This window comes from Artemia sp. Qi Xiang Cuo, chromosome 8 (genome assembly GCF_049724085.1).
Source record: "Artemia sp. Qi Xiang Cuo chromosome 8, ASM4972408v1, whole genome shotgun sequence".
Taxonomy (NCBI): Eukaryota; Metazoa; Arthropoda; class Branchiopoda; order Anostraca; family Artemiidae; genus Artemia; species Artemia sp. Qi Xiang Cuo.
In genome coordinates, this window is record NC_142801.1 from 6,079,969 (window position 1) to 6,095,206 (window position 15,238).

A 15,238-nucleotide genomic window follows, 5' to 3' on the forward strand; every position below is an offset into this window, starting at 1 on the left:
ATATATATATATATATATATATATATATATATATATATATATATATATATATATATATATATATATATATATATATATATATATATATATATATATATATATATATATATATATATATATATATATATATATATATATATATATATATATATATATATATATATTTATATTGAAAAAAATGGCCGTATTCGTTTTTCAAGCCAAAAATGTTAGAATCTAAACAAAAATCATTAGCACAACGAATGAAGTTTACAAAATTCAGTAAATAAGTAATTGATAACGAAAAAAAAATGTAACTCGAACTTGTATTAAAAGCAAAACTCGAACTTGAAATTTAAAAAGAGACTAGTATCTTCTACTTCTTTGTTGAAAAGTTTACATTTACTCTATTTTTTTATTTCTGTGATGTCAATCGTCACATTTCTTAGCTAATCACATTATAGCTTACACTTGTGTCAGAAAGGGACACTAAACAATACCTATATTTTACCTGCAACTGTATATTGCAGTATCAAACTCTTGGCTACTGAAAAGAGAGCAAAACTTAATTGGTTCTTCTGTATAAAATTAAAAAAAAATCAAATTGAAAGTAAGTAGCAACACTAAAACTTAAAGCGAACAGAAATTATTACGTATATTAGGGGGTGGCCCCCTCCTCAATACCTCGCTCTTTTTCGCTAAAGTTTGACTTTTTGTTCGAATGATATAAAAATAAATATATGACTAAGAAGTATTTTAAAAGTTCTATGAAAAACTTTAGAGTAAAGAGCGTATGGCGTAAAGAATGGGCAATCCCTTCGTATACGTAATAATTTCTGTTCATTTTAAGCTTTATACTGCTCCTTACTTTCAGTTAAAACAAGGATTTTTTTTAATTTAACTTCTGAATATTTATTAAACAATGCCGGGAAGTCCAGTTCATCTCCATGGAAAATTCCCTTCCCCCATGAAAAATTTTTCCATGGAAAGATCCTCCCATGCAATCTCCCCACCAGGAAAATCCCCCCTCCAAAAAAATTTGTATATTTCCCCAATAACTAATACTATGTGTAAACAATGGGCAAAGTTCATAGCTTGTAGCCCTTCCCCAGGGACTGTGGGGGGGGGGGGGGTTAAGTCATCCTCAAAGACATAGTTATTAGATTTTTGTACGACGGTGAACAATATGGCTATCCCAAAATTTTGATTGGTTGACTTTTGGGGAAAATGAGCGTAAGCGGGAGGCTAGCTGTCCTCCAATATTTTTGGTCACTTAAAAAAGGCACTAGAACTTTTAATTTCTAATCAAATTATCCCTCTCCTGATCCTTTGGGATCACTGGTTTAATACGATCACCCCTTGGGAAAAAAAACAAATAAACACTCCTCCATGATCTTTCTTCTGCCGAAAATATGCAGAATTCCTCATTTTTGTATTTAGGAGGTTGAAACTTCGACAGTAGAATTATCTCATATTCTGAGTATGATGGTTTGATTTCCATTGGATCGCTTGACGTTTTTGGGGTGTTTCTCTTTTTTTTCAAATATTGGGCAAATTTTCTTTGAAACTTTTGATGGGTAATATTAAACTTCATGAAATTTATATATTTTGAATAAGCATCAAAATTCGATTCTTTTGATATTCAGTGCCAATTCACGGAAGTCCAGGTGCCAGGCCGTATTGAGGGGGTTGTTGCTTTTTCAATTTTTTGCCGAAAATACAAAAATAAAATCATTTCTTCACGAAAATGTAAAAAAAGAGGTGTTTTTCAAAATCTAAGGGTGGGGAGAAGAATCTTGGGAAAAGGTGGCAAATTCCCCCCTTTTAGACATACTGATACCAATGAATATGCTATCTTACGAAACAAAGTCCAACAATCATGGGCTATATTTTGGGTTAGTTGGTACATGGATTTTACAAAAAATTTAAACTCCAACAAATACCAAAAAGTCCCAGTTTTGTGAGAGGGTTTTTACAAAAGTCATTTTAATTTGGGGTTGTGGAAATTCATCTTTGTTTTTCTTAGTAAGTTTCGTCAACAAGTTCTGATTTTCATCGGTGGGACTTGACTTAGAGTTAACACTTCTTTGCTGTTCAAATCAATAGTTTTTATACATTTTTAGGTCACCTTCTTCTGAAGAGGAGAGAAGAATTATTTATTTGGCGTTTGAAAAACTTGGTGAAAAACTAATTCCAACGTCAGCTCTTCAACAATTTGCCAATCTCACAACGAAATTATACGAAAAAGTAAGTCCTCGAAGAATTTATTAGTTTTTTCTGTGAAGGAGGAGGAGAACTTTAAAACAATTTGAAGCTATTCATGTCTAAGAAATACAATGAAATCCTGTTTTGAATAAAATATAGGAAATCTCTTTTTATTTACTAAAATACTAAATATAGTAATAACGAAATCTAATTGTTTGAATTCGGTAGAGACTTACACAGTCATATATCTGTGGCGTTAAGCAAATTTGTCGTAAGTCCACTTTTTATGATTTTACATGAGAGCAAAATGAAAATAAAAATGCACAATGAAAAAGCCTTTCTCATAAATCAGAAATTTAAGAAACTTGAAACTTTAAACATTGATTCCTAGTGAAATTTTTGCTTGTAATTCGCTGGAAATGTTGAAATTGCTGAATTGTTTGTTACTTAGAAAATAAGAGATTTACACTCTTTGTTACGCCCTTTTGGAACACTTTATGATTCGGCCATAAATAAAGATAAGTCCATTTTCAATAGGCCAATCGATAGATCTCTTCGAGCCCTTATAAACCATATTGTCAATTCATTTTCGGAAAAAAGTAGACTTACGCCCATTTTGCTTAACGCCACAGATATATCTTAGGAAAATCAGAGAAAAAGTTCAGTTTTTAAGGAGCAAGACCTCTCTATGCAGCATTATTAGTGGCAGGGCTAAATTTAAAGATAAAGAAACGTGGGGGAAAGATCAGTAAAAAATAAGCTAAAACATGTGGCACAAAACTGCTTGAGAAGATTTAGTTTTCTTTGACGGTCTAGTTGTCTTTGTGAATCAGTATATTGTTAATATTTCGATTGTTACAAACCAAAACCATTATCAAGTTAAAATACTTATTTTTCTTATTTATTTTATTGCTTAACGTGACAGCACTGAAAAAAACGCAAAAATTTCCTGATTTTGAAGCAAGTTAAACAAAAATCTTAGAAAACTACAGCTTTCTCGCATGAATAGACCTAAGATGCACCCACGGGGAAACTTTTAGATCCACCCAAAGGGTGTATTAGCTTCTTTTTGGGGATAGAGAAAGAATTAAATTTATTAGAACTCTTCAATGACCAAAGTGCAAAATAAAATCAATTAAAACTCTAAATTTGAGATGGATTGTAATTTAGTTCAAAATACTAGAATAACTTTTTGGAACTACATGGAAACTGAAATATGAATCAGAATTGTTCAGTATTTTCTGCTAACAAAAAAAGACTTGAAATAATATTTGCTGTAATTTATTTCATCAATTACCTTATTACTTAACATTTTTTTTTCAACGTATTTTACTTGTTGAAATTAAAACAAAAAATTGTTTTCTTTTTTAAGGGAAAAATTGTAATTGTAAGAAATTCTAAGTGGCTCACAATAATTTTTTCTAACCTTGTTTTTATTTCACAATCAAGTCAAGACAAACAGGAAGTAACAGTAGGGTGAATGAACGGGAACAAAAAGGAAGAATAAGTTGAAAGTTATCGTTTTCAACAAGCTGAAACTTAAAAAGGGAAATATTTACCACCCATGATAGCAGTAAACATACCAAAACAGCCAGCTATTTTTTATTTGATTCCAAACGCGTAACAGTCATCGCTGTTTAGTTTAACCATCAAAAGCTAATAGCGTCAAAATACTTGCAATATTTTGAAAGTTGGGGGGGGGGCACCGAAAAGGACTATTATCTGTAAAAAAAAATTGCGACAATGTTTTGGAAAGGGCCGGGTTTCTAAGGAGGTTTCAAAGCCCTGAATATGATACATATTTTTTTTAAGAAGGAAGGGCGTGGATTTGTCTTAATTTTGTTTCTTGTGTTTTTCTTTCTTGGGAAGAAAATTTCATGGACGTTTTCATCAAAGTGGTTGTCATTAAATATAATAATATGACTGAAGAGTATAGGTTTTTAAGGTTCTGGTGTTCTTTTTAGGTAACAAAGAGATCACATCACAGCATAGGACTGATTTCTGTCATTTTGTGTCACAAAATGACAAAATGACATCAAAGTGGTTGTCATTACGTATAATAATATGATTGAAGAGTATAGGTTTTTAAGGTTCTGGTGTTCTTTTTAGGTAACAAAGAGATCACATCACAGCATAGGACTGATTTCTGTCATTTTGTGTCACAAAATGACAAAATGACAAAATGACATCAAAGTGGTTGTCATTAAATATAATAATATGATTGAAGAGTATAGGTTTTTAAGGTTTTGGTGTTCTTTTTAGGTAACAAAGAGATTACATCACAGCATAGGACTGATTTCTGTCATTTTGTGTCACAAAATGACAAAATGACATCAAAGTGGTTGTCATTAAATATAATAATATGATTGAAGAGAATAGGTTTTTAAGGTTCTGGTGTTCTTTTTAGGTAACAAAGAGATCACATCACAGCATAGGACTGATTTCTGTCATTTTGTGTCACAAAATGACAAAATGACATCAAAGTGGTTGTCATTAAATATAATAATATAATTGAAGAGTATAGATTTTTAAGGTTTTGGTGTTCTTTTTAGGTAACAAAGTGATCACATCACAGCATAGGACTGATTTCGGTCATTTTGTGTCACAAAATAACCATTGTAGATCAAAATGGGCCAATATTTTGTCAAGAGAAACCTCTAGAAAGGTCAATTTGCTTTGAGCTATTGCAAAATTCTTTATAAAGCCTATCAGTCCGGTAAATTCTAGTGCAAAACTTTGTAATTGTGTAATTTTAATTGTTGTAATTACGAAGCACAAAACTCTGAGAATAAAAGTCTCATTTGGGGGGTATTCCAGATAGTAAAACATAGTAACTTCACATTAATGACAGAAGTTATTTAAAGTTAACATCCATTGGGATAGGCTGTCAGGCAACTAAAGGGCTCATTGGGATTTTAAGGGCAAAATCTTAACAAGTTTCAATTTTTATCATCTCTATTTTACTCTAGTAGTGTTTTTGATACATTTCAGTTGAAATTTAATATCAATAATGATAATGATACAGCTTTAAATCACAAAAAATTCGAAAAAAAAATTCGAACTTTAACTTAAAGAGCAAGGTATTGACTAGGAGGCGAACCCTCTAACATACGTATTAATATATACGTAAAATATAATATATATACGTAATATATACGTAAAATATTAATATATACGTAAAATATAAGAATGTAGAGGTTCGTCACGTAAGTTAATTCGTAAGTTACGTATATTTATTACTAATAAAAACATTCGTAAATAAAATTAAACAGGTTTCGAGAAAGCCATTTAACCAAATAAAAGTAAAGTTAATATTCAATTTTTTTTTAATTATTCATGTACGGTGAGCCAAAATTTAAACCTGCATTAATTCAAAAACTTTCAAAAATTAAATAAAAAAAAACAAGTTTTTTTTAAATACTCAGAAATTATCATATTAAATTTAACACATTCAATAAGTTGGTCGAAGGCGCTTTTTCTATATCTTAGCTTTTTCAAAGAAATTAGAGGGGTTTTTTCCAAATCGTGCTATACGTATCTCTTTTTTTCAAATGCAGAAATAATTGGAACTTTTGCCTGTTGATGCCATATTGTGTTTCTCTTACCTTCAAAATTGGTAAAAAAAAAATTCTTGTGTAAAAAAAAAAAACTTTTCACTACTAGCAATTGAAATAACCGCAAAGCAGTTTCAGCTTTTTTCAATCTCCTACAAAATTTATGTTGCAAATTATGTTGTAATCAATAGTCTTTCGAATTGTCATAAGTGAAGAATCCATACTTTTAGTAAAAATGCATACATTTCACTTTAAAAATCCTCCTTTAAGTTCATATTTAAGTTGTTTCTTTTTCAGGTCCGGACAATGAAGGGAGATGGAGTAATTTGCCATCCTCACTTGGAAGATATCATTGATTTTGTTAAAGCCCTTTTTAGTCTTTATCCTACTGATAAAGACAATCTACTTGTCTCTTGGTCAGTGCTGGCTGATGAATTTTATTCACGATTCTTTCAAGATGCTTACACTGAAACATGTATAACTTTGAAGTATGAAGCAATAGAAAAAGTATTAGGAGGATCGATGGAATTACAAAAGTTAAAAGGTTCACTGATGTTTCTTTTTCTTTTTTTTTTTCTTTTGTAAATGTCACCTCTTAATATTGCAGTATGTGAAATCGGGACGGTACCTGCAATAAAATATAATAATAAATAAAAGAAAAATAATAATATAGCAATATAATAATAAATAATAGAATAATAATAATATAATAACATAAAAATAAATAATAGAATAATAATAATATAATAATAAATAAAAGAATAATAGTTTTCACTAATCTAAAAGTTCGAATAAAGAATAAATTACCCAGATTTTCCTTAGCATGCACCGAAACGGTGAACAGTGTTGGTTTTCAAGTATAAGCAGTCGCTTTAAAAGTTATATAGTGTGTATATAGCTATATCTTTATATAGTGTGTCTGAATTAGTACTATACCACCATGTTACTAGTCTTGTTTTTAAAATTTCTTGAAAATATTATTCAGCTTCAATACAGGGGACCATACCCCTGGCAGCTTAGAGGAGGGGACAAGGATTATTTTCATTTTCGCTTTAGTATGGACTGAATATTTGCCCCTTGAAATCACTTTACAATGACATAGTAGTCTCGAAGTGTAAGATTTTGTGTCTGAGGGTTACAATTTCCTCCAACTTAAGCACGCATGGAAGATTGTTTTAGGGGGAGAGGCTATGTAAGTCAACAAATTACTGTTAACTAAGTAAAGATTGATGTGTCTTCATACATTTTTTTAGTCACTTCACAATAGTGTCAATTCGTGAAATCTAAGAATTGATGTATTTTTCAATGTCTAGGGGGTGCAAATTTGTCGTTTTCCCCAATTTTCAATCAAACTACAGGAAATCACATTTTTCAATGAAATTTTTCCCTTGGAATGGAAGGACTGGTCTTGAAATCTAGGGGGAGACTTGTTCAATCGTCAATTTAAAGCTTTATTGCCCTTATAAACGCTATAAAGGATTGGAGGCTGACTACTCCCCTCCTTCACCCTTTTTTGGATTTGATACCCTCGTAACTCTTAATGGCATTGAATCAAAATTTTGATGCAGCCACTTCTCCTCAGTATTACTGGAAGGTCTTAAAAATGGGCTTTCAGGAGGGGTATGATCCAAGCACTCCCAAGAGCATAAAACCCAAATTATGCATCTTGCCTTTACTGCACCGATAAATTTTAGCAGAAAGGTAGGCATGATGTACCTTTTTTTAATCAGAATCACACACGAATTACTAACCTATATTATTGGAGTGGATTAAGTGGACTTGTTGTTGACCTATGTTATTGGAGTTGAATAAATGGAGTGGTATTAAGTGGACTTGTTGCCCCTTAAACACAAATGATTTTATTTTGATTAGGCTCAATCCTCTCTTTGGGTCGTCCTTTTCCTACATTTTCCCTAAGTCGGAGAAATTTTCTCAGGCTCCTAATTTTTAAAGCTCGCTAAATATTTAATCAATTCTTGCATATTTAGAATCATAATGAAAAAATTTTGTAATTTATATATTGTTATTAAAATCGTTTTTTTTATGTTAAGGTCACTGTTAGAACGGGTTGCTTTTTATTTCATTTCTTTATCAGAAACTTGTTCAGAACCGTTTTAATTAATTTAATTTTGTAAAGAAAATTTTTAAAATAAATATATATTTGCTGACAAATGCATACCGATATATTTCGGTAAATAATACGAAAAATACATTAAAAATTAATGTTTAAATGAAAAAAAAATTATATTTGGAGAGAACAGACTATTCTCACTTACATGCGTGTCTCGTTCGACTGCAATAAAAACTGTTTTAAAAAGAAAACATTCTATTATAAAATAGTATTTGGTTCTCATTTAGTTCCTTTTTTTCTTTTTACAGATTTTTACATTGTACCAGCTATATCCGAAAGAACTGGGAAAGCCCCCTTGTGCTTTTGGGGAGAAGAAGACTGGGTTAAAGTAGTTGAAAAAGCCATTTATCAATACGGTAAGGTTGCAATCTTCTCAATATTTCTTTTATTTAATCTGGTACGATCTCATAAATAATAAAAATCAATCAATATTCCTCCCCCCGCTTCCAGGGAAAAAACACAGATGTTTCCCCCATTTGAACCCCCCCCCCCTCAGGTGAAAATCATTCCACCATTCCCAGTCACTGGGGACTCAAGTGCACAAATAAAAAAAAACATAATGCACTGAATCGATAAACACAAATATCATTTTTTCTTCGAACATTATACTTCCCACAATGGAGTTAATCCAAGACTGAAAAGAGTTGTCCTTTACCCTACATTTATATAAATTACCTAATTTATTTATTTTGATTGTATATGTGAAGAATCGGAAAAAGATATATAAATATAGTGTATTTCAATGTGGAAAATACCCCCCTTAGAAACCCCCTTGACAATTTTTCTGGCACGAAAAATTCACTCTGGAAAATTCTTCTCTAACACTCCCCCCCCCCCCCTGAAAATAATTTTTCACATGTAGAATATAAATAGTAACTGAAAAATTAGGTTTGATACCACACTAATAGCCTTTAATTGAATATCCAGAAAATGTGAATAATGTTATCGGAAGTGAATGTCAAGCACTGAGTACAAAAGTACCTGAGTAACATATACTGTAAACATCTAAGCTGTTTATTTAGACAGTGACTGTGAACTTTGAACTGTGAACTTAATTCAAAAGTGTCTAAAATTGTTCCTAATCACTGGTTTTTTTTTCTAAAATCCTTCTCTCAACTTAAACATTTGGCGTTATTCTGTTTTACCCTCATCTGAATACGCATGCCCCGTTCGACCAGTGGCGGATCCAGGGGGGCGAGGGGGCGCCCCCACTAGCGTAGTCTAAAGTAGCGCAGTTTACTTAATTAACTCGAATTTGCGTTAATTAAACTTGCTCCTAACGCAAGTTTATCGAATCAACCTATTTTGCGCCCCCCCCCTAAACAAATTTTTCGGATCAACTTATTCCCCCCCCCCTGAAAAAATCCTGGATCCGCCCCTGCGTTCGAAATCCCTGTCTTACTAAAGATTAGACATCTAAAATGAGTATTATTACCTGTAACTTTTGTTTTTCTATTTCCCATGAAGCTTGTTTAAATCAGCTTAATTTGACTTCCTTGTAAATAAGACGACATAAACTTACCTGAAATGCTTACAATCCAACTCTTACTGCCGCAATCTTCCTTCCTGCCAAGACAAAATTGAACTTAAATACACTAACTACTACTAGTAGTAATACTACTACTATTACTACAAATCCTACCACTACTGTTGCTACTACTAACAACTCACCGCAGCACTAAGTCTTCCGCGACTAGTATAGCTGCGTACGCATCTACTCCATCCCCATCCTTTCAAAGCCTCTCTCTTTACACCCTCCCAGGAAGTTCCCATTTCCCATAAATGTTTCTTTACTAAATCAAACAGTTCGTGGAACTGTAAGTAAGGAGCGACCCGGCTCAATGGTAACCGAAACTCTAAAAAACGAAATTTTGATACCAATAGATACATCAAAAGAATAAAATTTTAATTTTGATTTCAAATATATAAGTTTCATCAAGTTTAATCTTACCCATCAAAAGTTACGCGCCTGAGAAAATTTGGCTGATTTTCAAAAAAAGGGTGAAAGACCCCCTAAAAGTTATAGAACCTTAATGAAAATCACACCATCATGTTCAGCGTATCAGAGAACCCTACTGTTGAGGTTTCAAGCTCCTATCTACAAAAATGTGTAATTTTCCATTTTTTGCCAGAAGAAAGATCACGGATGCGTGTTTATTTTTTTTTTTTTTTTTTTTTATTCTTCTTATTTTCCCCAGGGGTAATTGTATAGACCCAGTGGTACTACAATATCGTAGGAGGGCTCATTGGAACGGAAATTATAAGTTATATTTCCCTTTTTAAGTGACCAAAAAAATGGAGGGCAACTAGGCCCCCTCCCACGCTCATTTTTTTCTCAAAGTCACCTAATTCAAATTTTGAGATAGCTATTTTGTTCAGCATAGTCGAAAATCTAATAAATATGTCTTTTAGGATGACTTAATCCCCCAAAGGTCCCAGGGGAAGGGCTGCAAGTTATGAACTTTGCCCATTGCTTACATATTGTATTGGTTATTGGGAAGTATACAGACATTTTCAGGAAAGATTTTTTTTTCCGGTGGGGGGGGGGCTGGAGGAGGGGGTTACTCGGGAGAATATTTCCGTGGATGATGTTTCTTTGGGGTAAGGGACATTTCTATGAAGGGGGCGTCGGATTTCCAAACATTATTTAAAAAGCGATCAGAATTTAGATTAAAAAAAACAACTTTTTTAGCTGAAAGTAAGAAGTAACATTAGAACTTAAAACGAACAAAAATTATTACATATATGAGGGGGTTCTCCCCCAAGTCAATACCTCGTTCTTTACGCTACAGTTTTTTTTTTAGTGCTTTCAAAAGAGCTATCTATTCTAATTAAAAGGCCTTTGTGATTCAGGGGTTTGTGAATTAAAATTTTCTTAAGTTTTAACGTAAAGAGCGTGGTATTGACTAAGGAGAGAACCCCCTCATATACGTAATAACATATACGTAATAAAAAAATAAAAAAATAAAAAAACAAGCGATACGGCTCAATAGTAATCGAAACTTTTAAAAACGGAATTTTGATGTCAATAAATGTATCAAAAGAATGGGCTTATAATGCTGATTCTAAATATATAAATTTTATTAAGTTTAGTATTACTCATCAAAGGCTACGAGCCTGAGAAAATTTACCTGATTTTTTAAAGAGGGGGGAAACATCCCCTACAAGTGAAAGATTTTTAATGAAAATCACACCGTCAGATTCAGCGTATCAGAAAACCCTATTACAAATGTTTCAAGCTCATATCTGCAAAAATCTGCAACCTTGTATTTTTTGCCAGAAGAAAAATATACGAATATAGAAGTTCGTTGCGTAAGTTAATTTGTAAATTACGTCAGAACCAAATTTAGAGACAGCCATTTAGCAAAAAAAAGTAAAATTTTTATGCAAATTTTGTTTAGTCAATGACGGTGAGCCAAAATAAAAGCTGCATTAACTAAAAAACGATAAGAATTTCAATAAAAAAAACAAGTTTTTTAAACTGAAAATAAGGGGCGACATTAAAACTTAAAACGAACAGAAATTATTCCGTATATGAAAGGGGCTATCCCCTTCTCAACGCCTCGCTCTTTACGCTAAAGTTTGACTTTGTCTCACAACTTTATTTTTTAAAACAATAAAAAAAATTTAGCGTAAAGAGCAAGGCGTTCAGGAGGGGACAGCCCCTTTCATATACGGAATAATTTCTGTTCGTTTTAAATTTTAATGTCGATCCTTACTTTCAGTTTAAAAAACTTGTTTTTTTTTAATAGACTAACTAAAATAACTAATAGATTATCAAAGCTGTAGTTTTGTTCAGTATTTTACCGATCGTTTAGCTACTGATTTTCGTCCTTGACATTTTCTTATACTGTTTTATTCTGAAATAAGTCTTGCTTTTTAGAATTCATATATTTTGAAGCTACTTGTCTTAGCTATTTCATGGTTTTGTTTTACTTATTGCCTCGCTTATGGTCGCCTAAGGATATTGTTGTGAATGGATATATAATTCTTCTTCTCCTGCTTCTTCGTACATGTACACATAATAGTTCTAGTATTATTGACAAACTATTGCTTTACCAAGCTGTCTGAGACAAACACAGTTGCACATGCTCCCCCATCCCCCAAAATTTTTAAAATCTTAATTCTTTACCTCATCCCGTGAAGTTCTAATATCCTTTCTAATGACTACCTCCTGCTCAAAATCAGGAAAAGGACAAAAAGTATCTTTTACTTGGCGCTTAGACCTCACCCATATGGGGTTCGAAAATGCTCCAAATAATTTTGTGTCTGGTTTAAAACTCTCAGGAATGGCTATTTTTTTCATAGCAGTGACAAAGCTGACTATTTTTTTTAACTATGATCGTGATAGACTTAACAGTCTGTTGTGCTTACTTGTTATTTTGAAATACATTTTTATTTAATGCCAAAGATATTGAATGCATCACAGAAATGCAAAAATATATCATGAAAATGAAAGAATAGAGTTGAAATACACTTTTACACGCTGATGTTTTGGGAAATAATGCCTCTTCTTTTATTTGGTAAAACTACTCACTAGGAAATTCATTTCCAGCAGGGTGTTTTTACATCATTCTAATGCATAATCTTTGTTCTAATCGTATTTTTATTAGTGTTGGCATACATAGATATTAAACTATTGAATGTTATTAACCAGACAAAGAAGTATTAGCAGAAATGCGGATACACCGAGGAGAGTGAGAAGTCGAACTAGAATAGAATTTAACTTGTTCTCCTTGCAAAATTGAGTTTGTTTCTAATGAGCCATTCCTTTAAGGCCCCGAAATGGAGAAAATAAATTTGAAGAAGAAAAAACGAGAATATTTCCAGCAAGTGAAAAAAAAGGAGAGGTGAATAAACAGATATTACGGTCGAGACTTCCGCTCGACCATCCTCAAAGCACAAAAGTAAATAAAGAATAAAAAATATACGAATAATATTCCCAATGGCAAAATTTAAGGGCAAAAACGTCAACAAGAGACATTAAATTATAAAAGTCTCATTATAGAATTAAACATTGTATGGCTATTCAAACCTGGCAAATCATTTTGTGTAATGATGTATTAGTAGAGAGGGGGGTGCTACTCCGATCCCTTACCCCTGCTGCCACCTACAACTTTTTTACATAATTTATGCATGTTTTTATGTCTGTTCGTTGTCAGTGAGAATGAAAAAACAGGAATTTTCTCACTTTTATGGATGTTTTTTTGGACGGTTATGAGTGATGGTCAATTTATTTGATTTTTTTAATGGATTTAAACATCAATTTATTTTTGTTTTATGGTTTTTGTCTGTTAGAATGCAAAAAAAACAACGACGAGTACAACAATTTATGGATGTTTTATGGTTTTTGTCAGTGAGAATGGAAATACAGTTTTTTCTCCCTTTGATGGATGTTTTCTGGATGGTTATGTGTGTTGGTCAATTTATTGATGTTTTTATGGTTTTTGTCAGTGAGAATGAAAAAACAGGATTTTTCTCACTTTGATGGATGTTTCATGGTTTCGATGAAATTGATTTACATAATCGAGGGGAATTATTGATTCACGAAAGGGGAGAGAATTTCTGAGAACTTGATTTACATAATCGCTAGGGGAATTATTGATTTACGAAAAGGGGAATAAAGAAACAAGTATGACTTCTTTGATCTTGGGTCTGAGGGATAAACGTTCTTTAGGTCAGAGAGAAAAATTAATATTCTATTTTTAAATAGGGCTTCATTGATTTTTAGTGTCAGGAATTAGAAATGACATCACTTTTTATCTTGGAATTATGCGGGAGTCTAAAGAGATAGAAATTCTATTTTTAAATACGGCTTCACTGATTAAATTGTTTCCGGGCGAATGTTTTGATCTTAGAGATGAAGAGTTAAACGCGGGAAAAGGTTTTTAGTAATTTCAAATGTGACAGCGCAGGGATGCCAAAAACAAAGGGAACACGCTGAAATTACGTTTAGGGGTTATTTGAGCGAAACCGTTTTAGACATTTTAGGGAATTATTTCGGCGAAACAGTTAGAGACATTTTAAAAAATGATTTTAGAAGATGTTTTAGAAGAGGATTTGAGTGTGGTCGTTATAATACACAAGCTCTATTTAAACAGTGTCGTGAGGTACCATACCCCAACCACAAAGGGCCCCGATCACCCTACCCTGACCCAAAGGGCTCCGATCCCATACCCCAACCCCGAAGGAAGCCCCCGACCCCCAAAATTTCCCCCGGGCTCCCAAAGAGTCCCCCGCCCCCCCCCCCCCCCCAAAGGGCCCCCGGTGCCCCAAAGGCCCCTGAGCCCCCCATTTTTTAATACTTTTGTAAGGCTTTACTGTATCTTTTCAGAACAGTTTATTTTCTTAATCTCCCTTTCAAACCCATTTTACAAGTTGAAGGACCCATCTTTTTCACACATAACTTTACTTTACAGCTTTTCGGATACCTCAACACCATGAAATACCTTTCAAAACACATTTCAGAGCAACTTTTTGTCTTAATGTCCCTTGTAAACCCATTTTACAAGTTGAAGCATCCATCCTTTTCACCCACAACTTTACATTACAGCTTTTTGGATACCTCAACACCAGGAAATACTTTTCAAAGGGGCATTTCAGAGCAACTTTTTTTCTTAATGTCCCTTCTAAACCCATTTTACAAGTTGAAGCATCCATCCTTTTCACCCACAACTATACTTTAAAGCTTTATGGATACCTCAACACCAAGAAATACTTTTCAAAAGGCACTTCAGAGCAAGTTCCTTTCTTAATGTCCCTTCTAAACCCATTTTCCAACTTGAAGTACCCATTCTTTTCACCCACAACTTTACATTACAGATTTTTGGATACCTCAACATCAAGAAATACCTTTCAAAAGGCATTTCAGAGCAATTTCCTTTCTTAATGTCCCTCCTAAACCCATTTTCCAACTTGAAATACCCATCCTTTTCACCCACAACTTTACTTTACAGCTTTTATGGATACCTCAACACCAAGAAATACTTTTCAAAAGGCATTTCAGAGCAATTTCCTTTCTTAATGTCCCTTCTAAACCTATTTTCCAACTTGAAGCATCTACCCTTTTCACCCACAACTTTACTTTACAGCTTTTTGGATACCTCAACACCATGAAATACTTTTCAAAAGACATTTCAGAACAAGTTCTTTCTTAATGTCCCTTCTAAACCCATTTTCCAACTTTAAGCATCCATCCTTTTCACCCCCAACTATACTTTACAGCTTTTTGGATACCTCAACACCAAGCAATACTTTTCAAAGGCATTTCAGAACAAGTTCCTTTCTTAATGTCCTTCCTAAACCAATTTTACAAGTTAAAGCACACATCGTTTTCACCCACCAAGAAATAACTTTCAAAAGGCATTTC

At 32.8% G+C, this 15,238-nt stretch overlaps 1 protein-coding gene across 1 annotated transcript in view; it reads left to right on the plus strand.

Moving 5' to 3' along the window:
- The window catches only part of LOC148949096 (cytoplasmic dynein 2 heavy chain 1-like), a 177,335-nt gene that overhangs the window by 144,534 nt on the left and 17,563 nt on the right, over positions 1-15,238 (plus strand). The window contains exons 12-14 of the mRNA XM_089092623.1: positions 2,103-2,226; positions 6,036-6,282; positions 8,118-8,225. Of these exons, the coding sequence (XP_088948749.1) occupies positions 2,103-2,226; positions 6,036-6,282; positions 8,118-8,225 (479 nt within the window). The remainder of the gene's footprint in view (positions 1-2,102; positions 2,227-6,035; positions 6,283-8,117; positions 8,226-15,238) is intronic.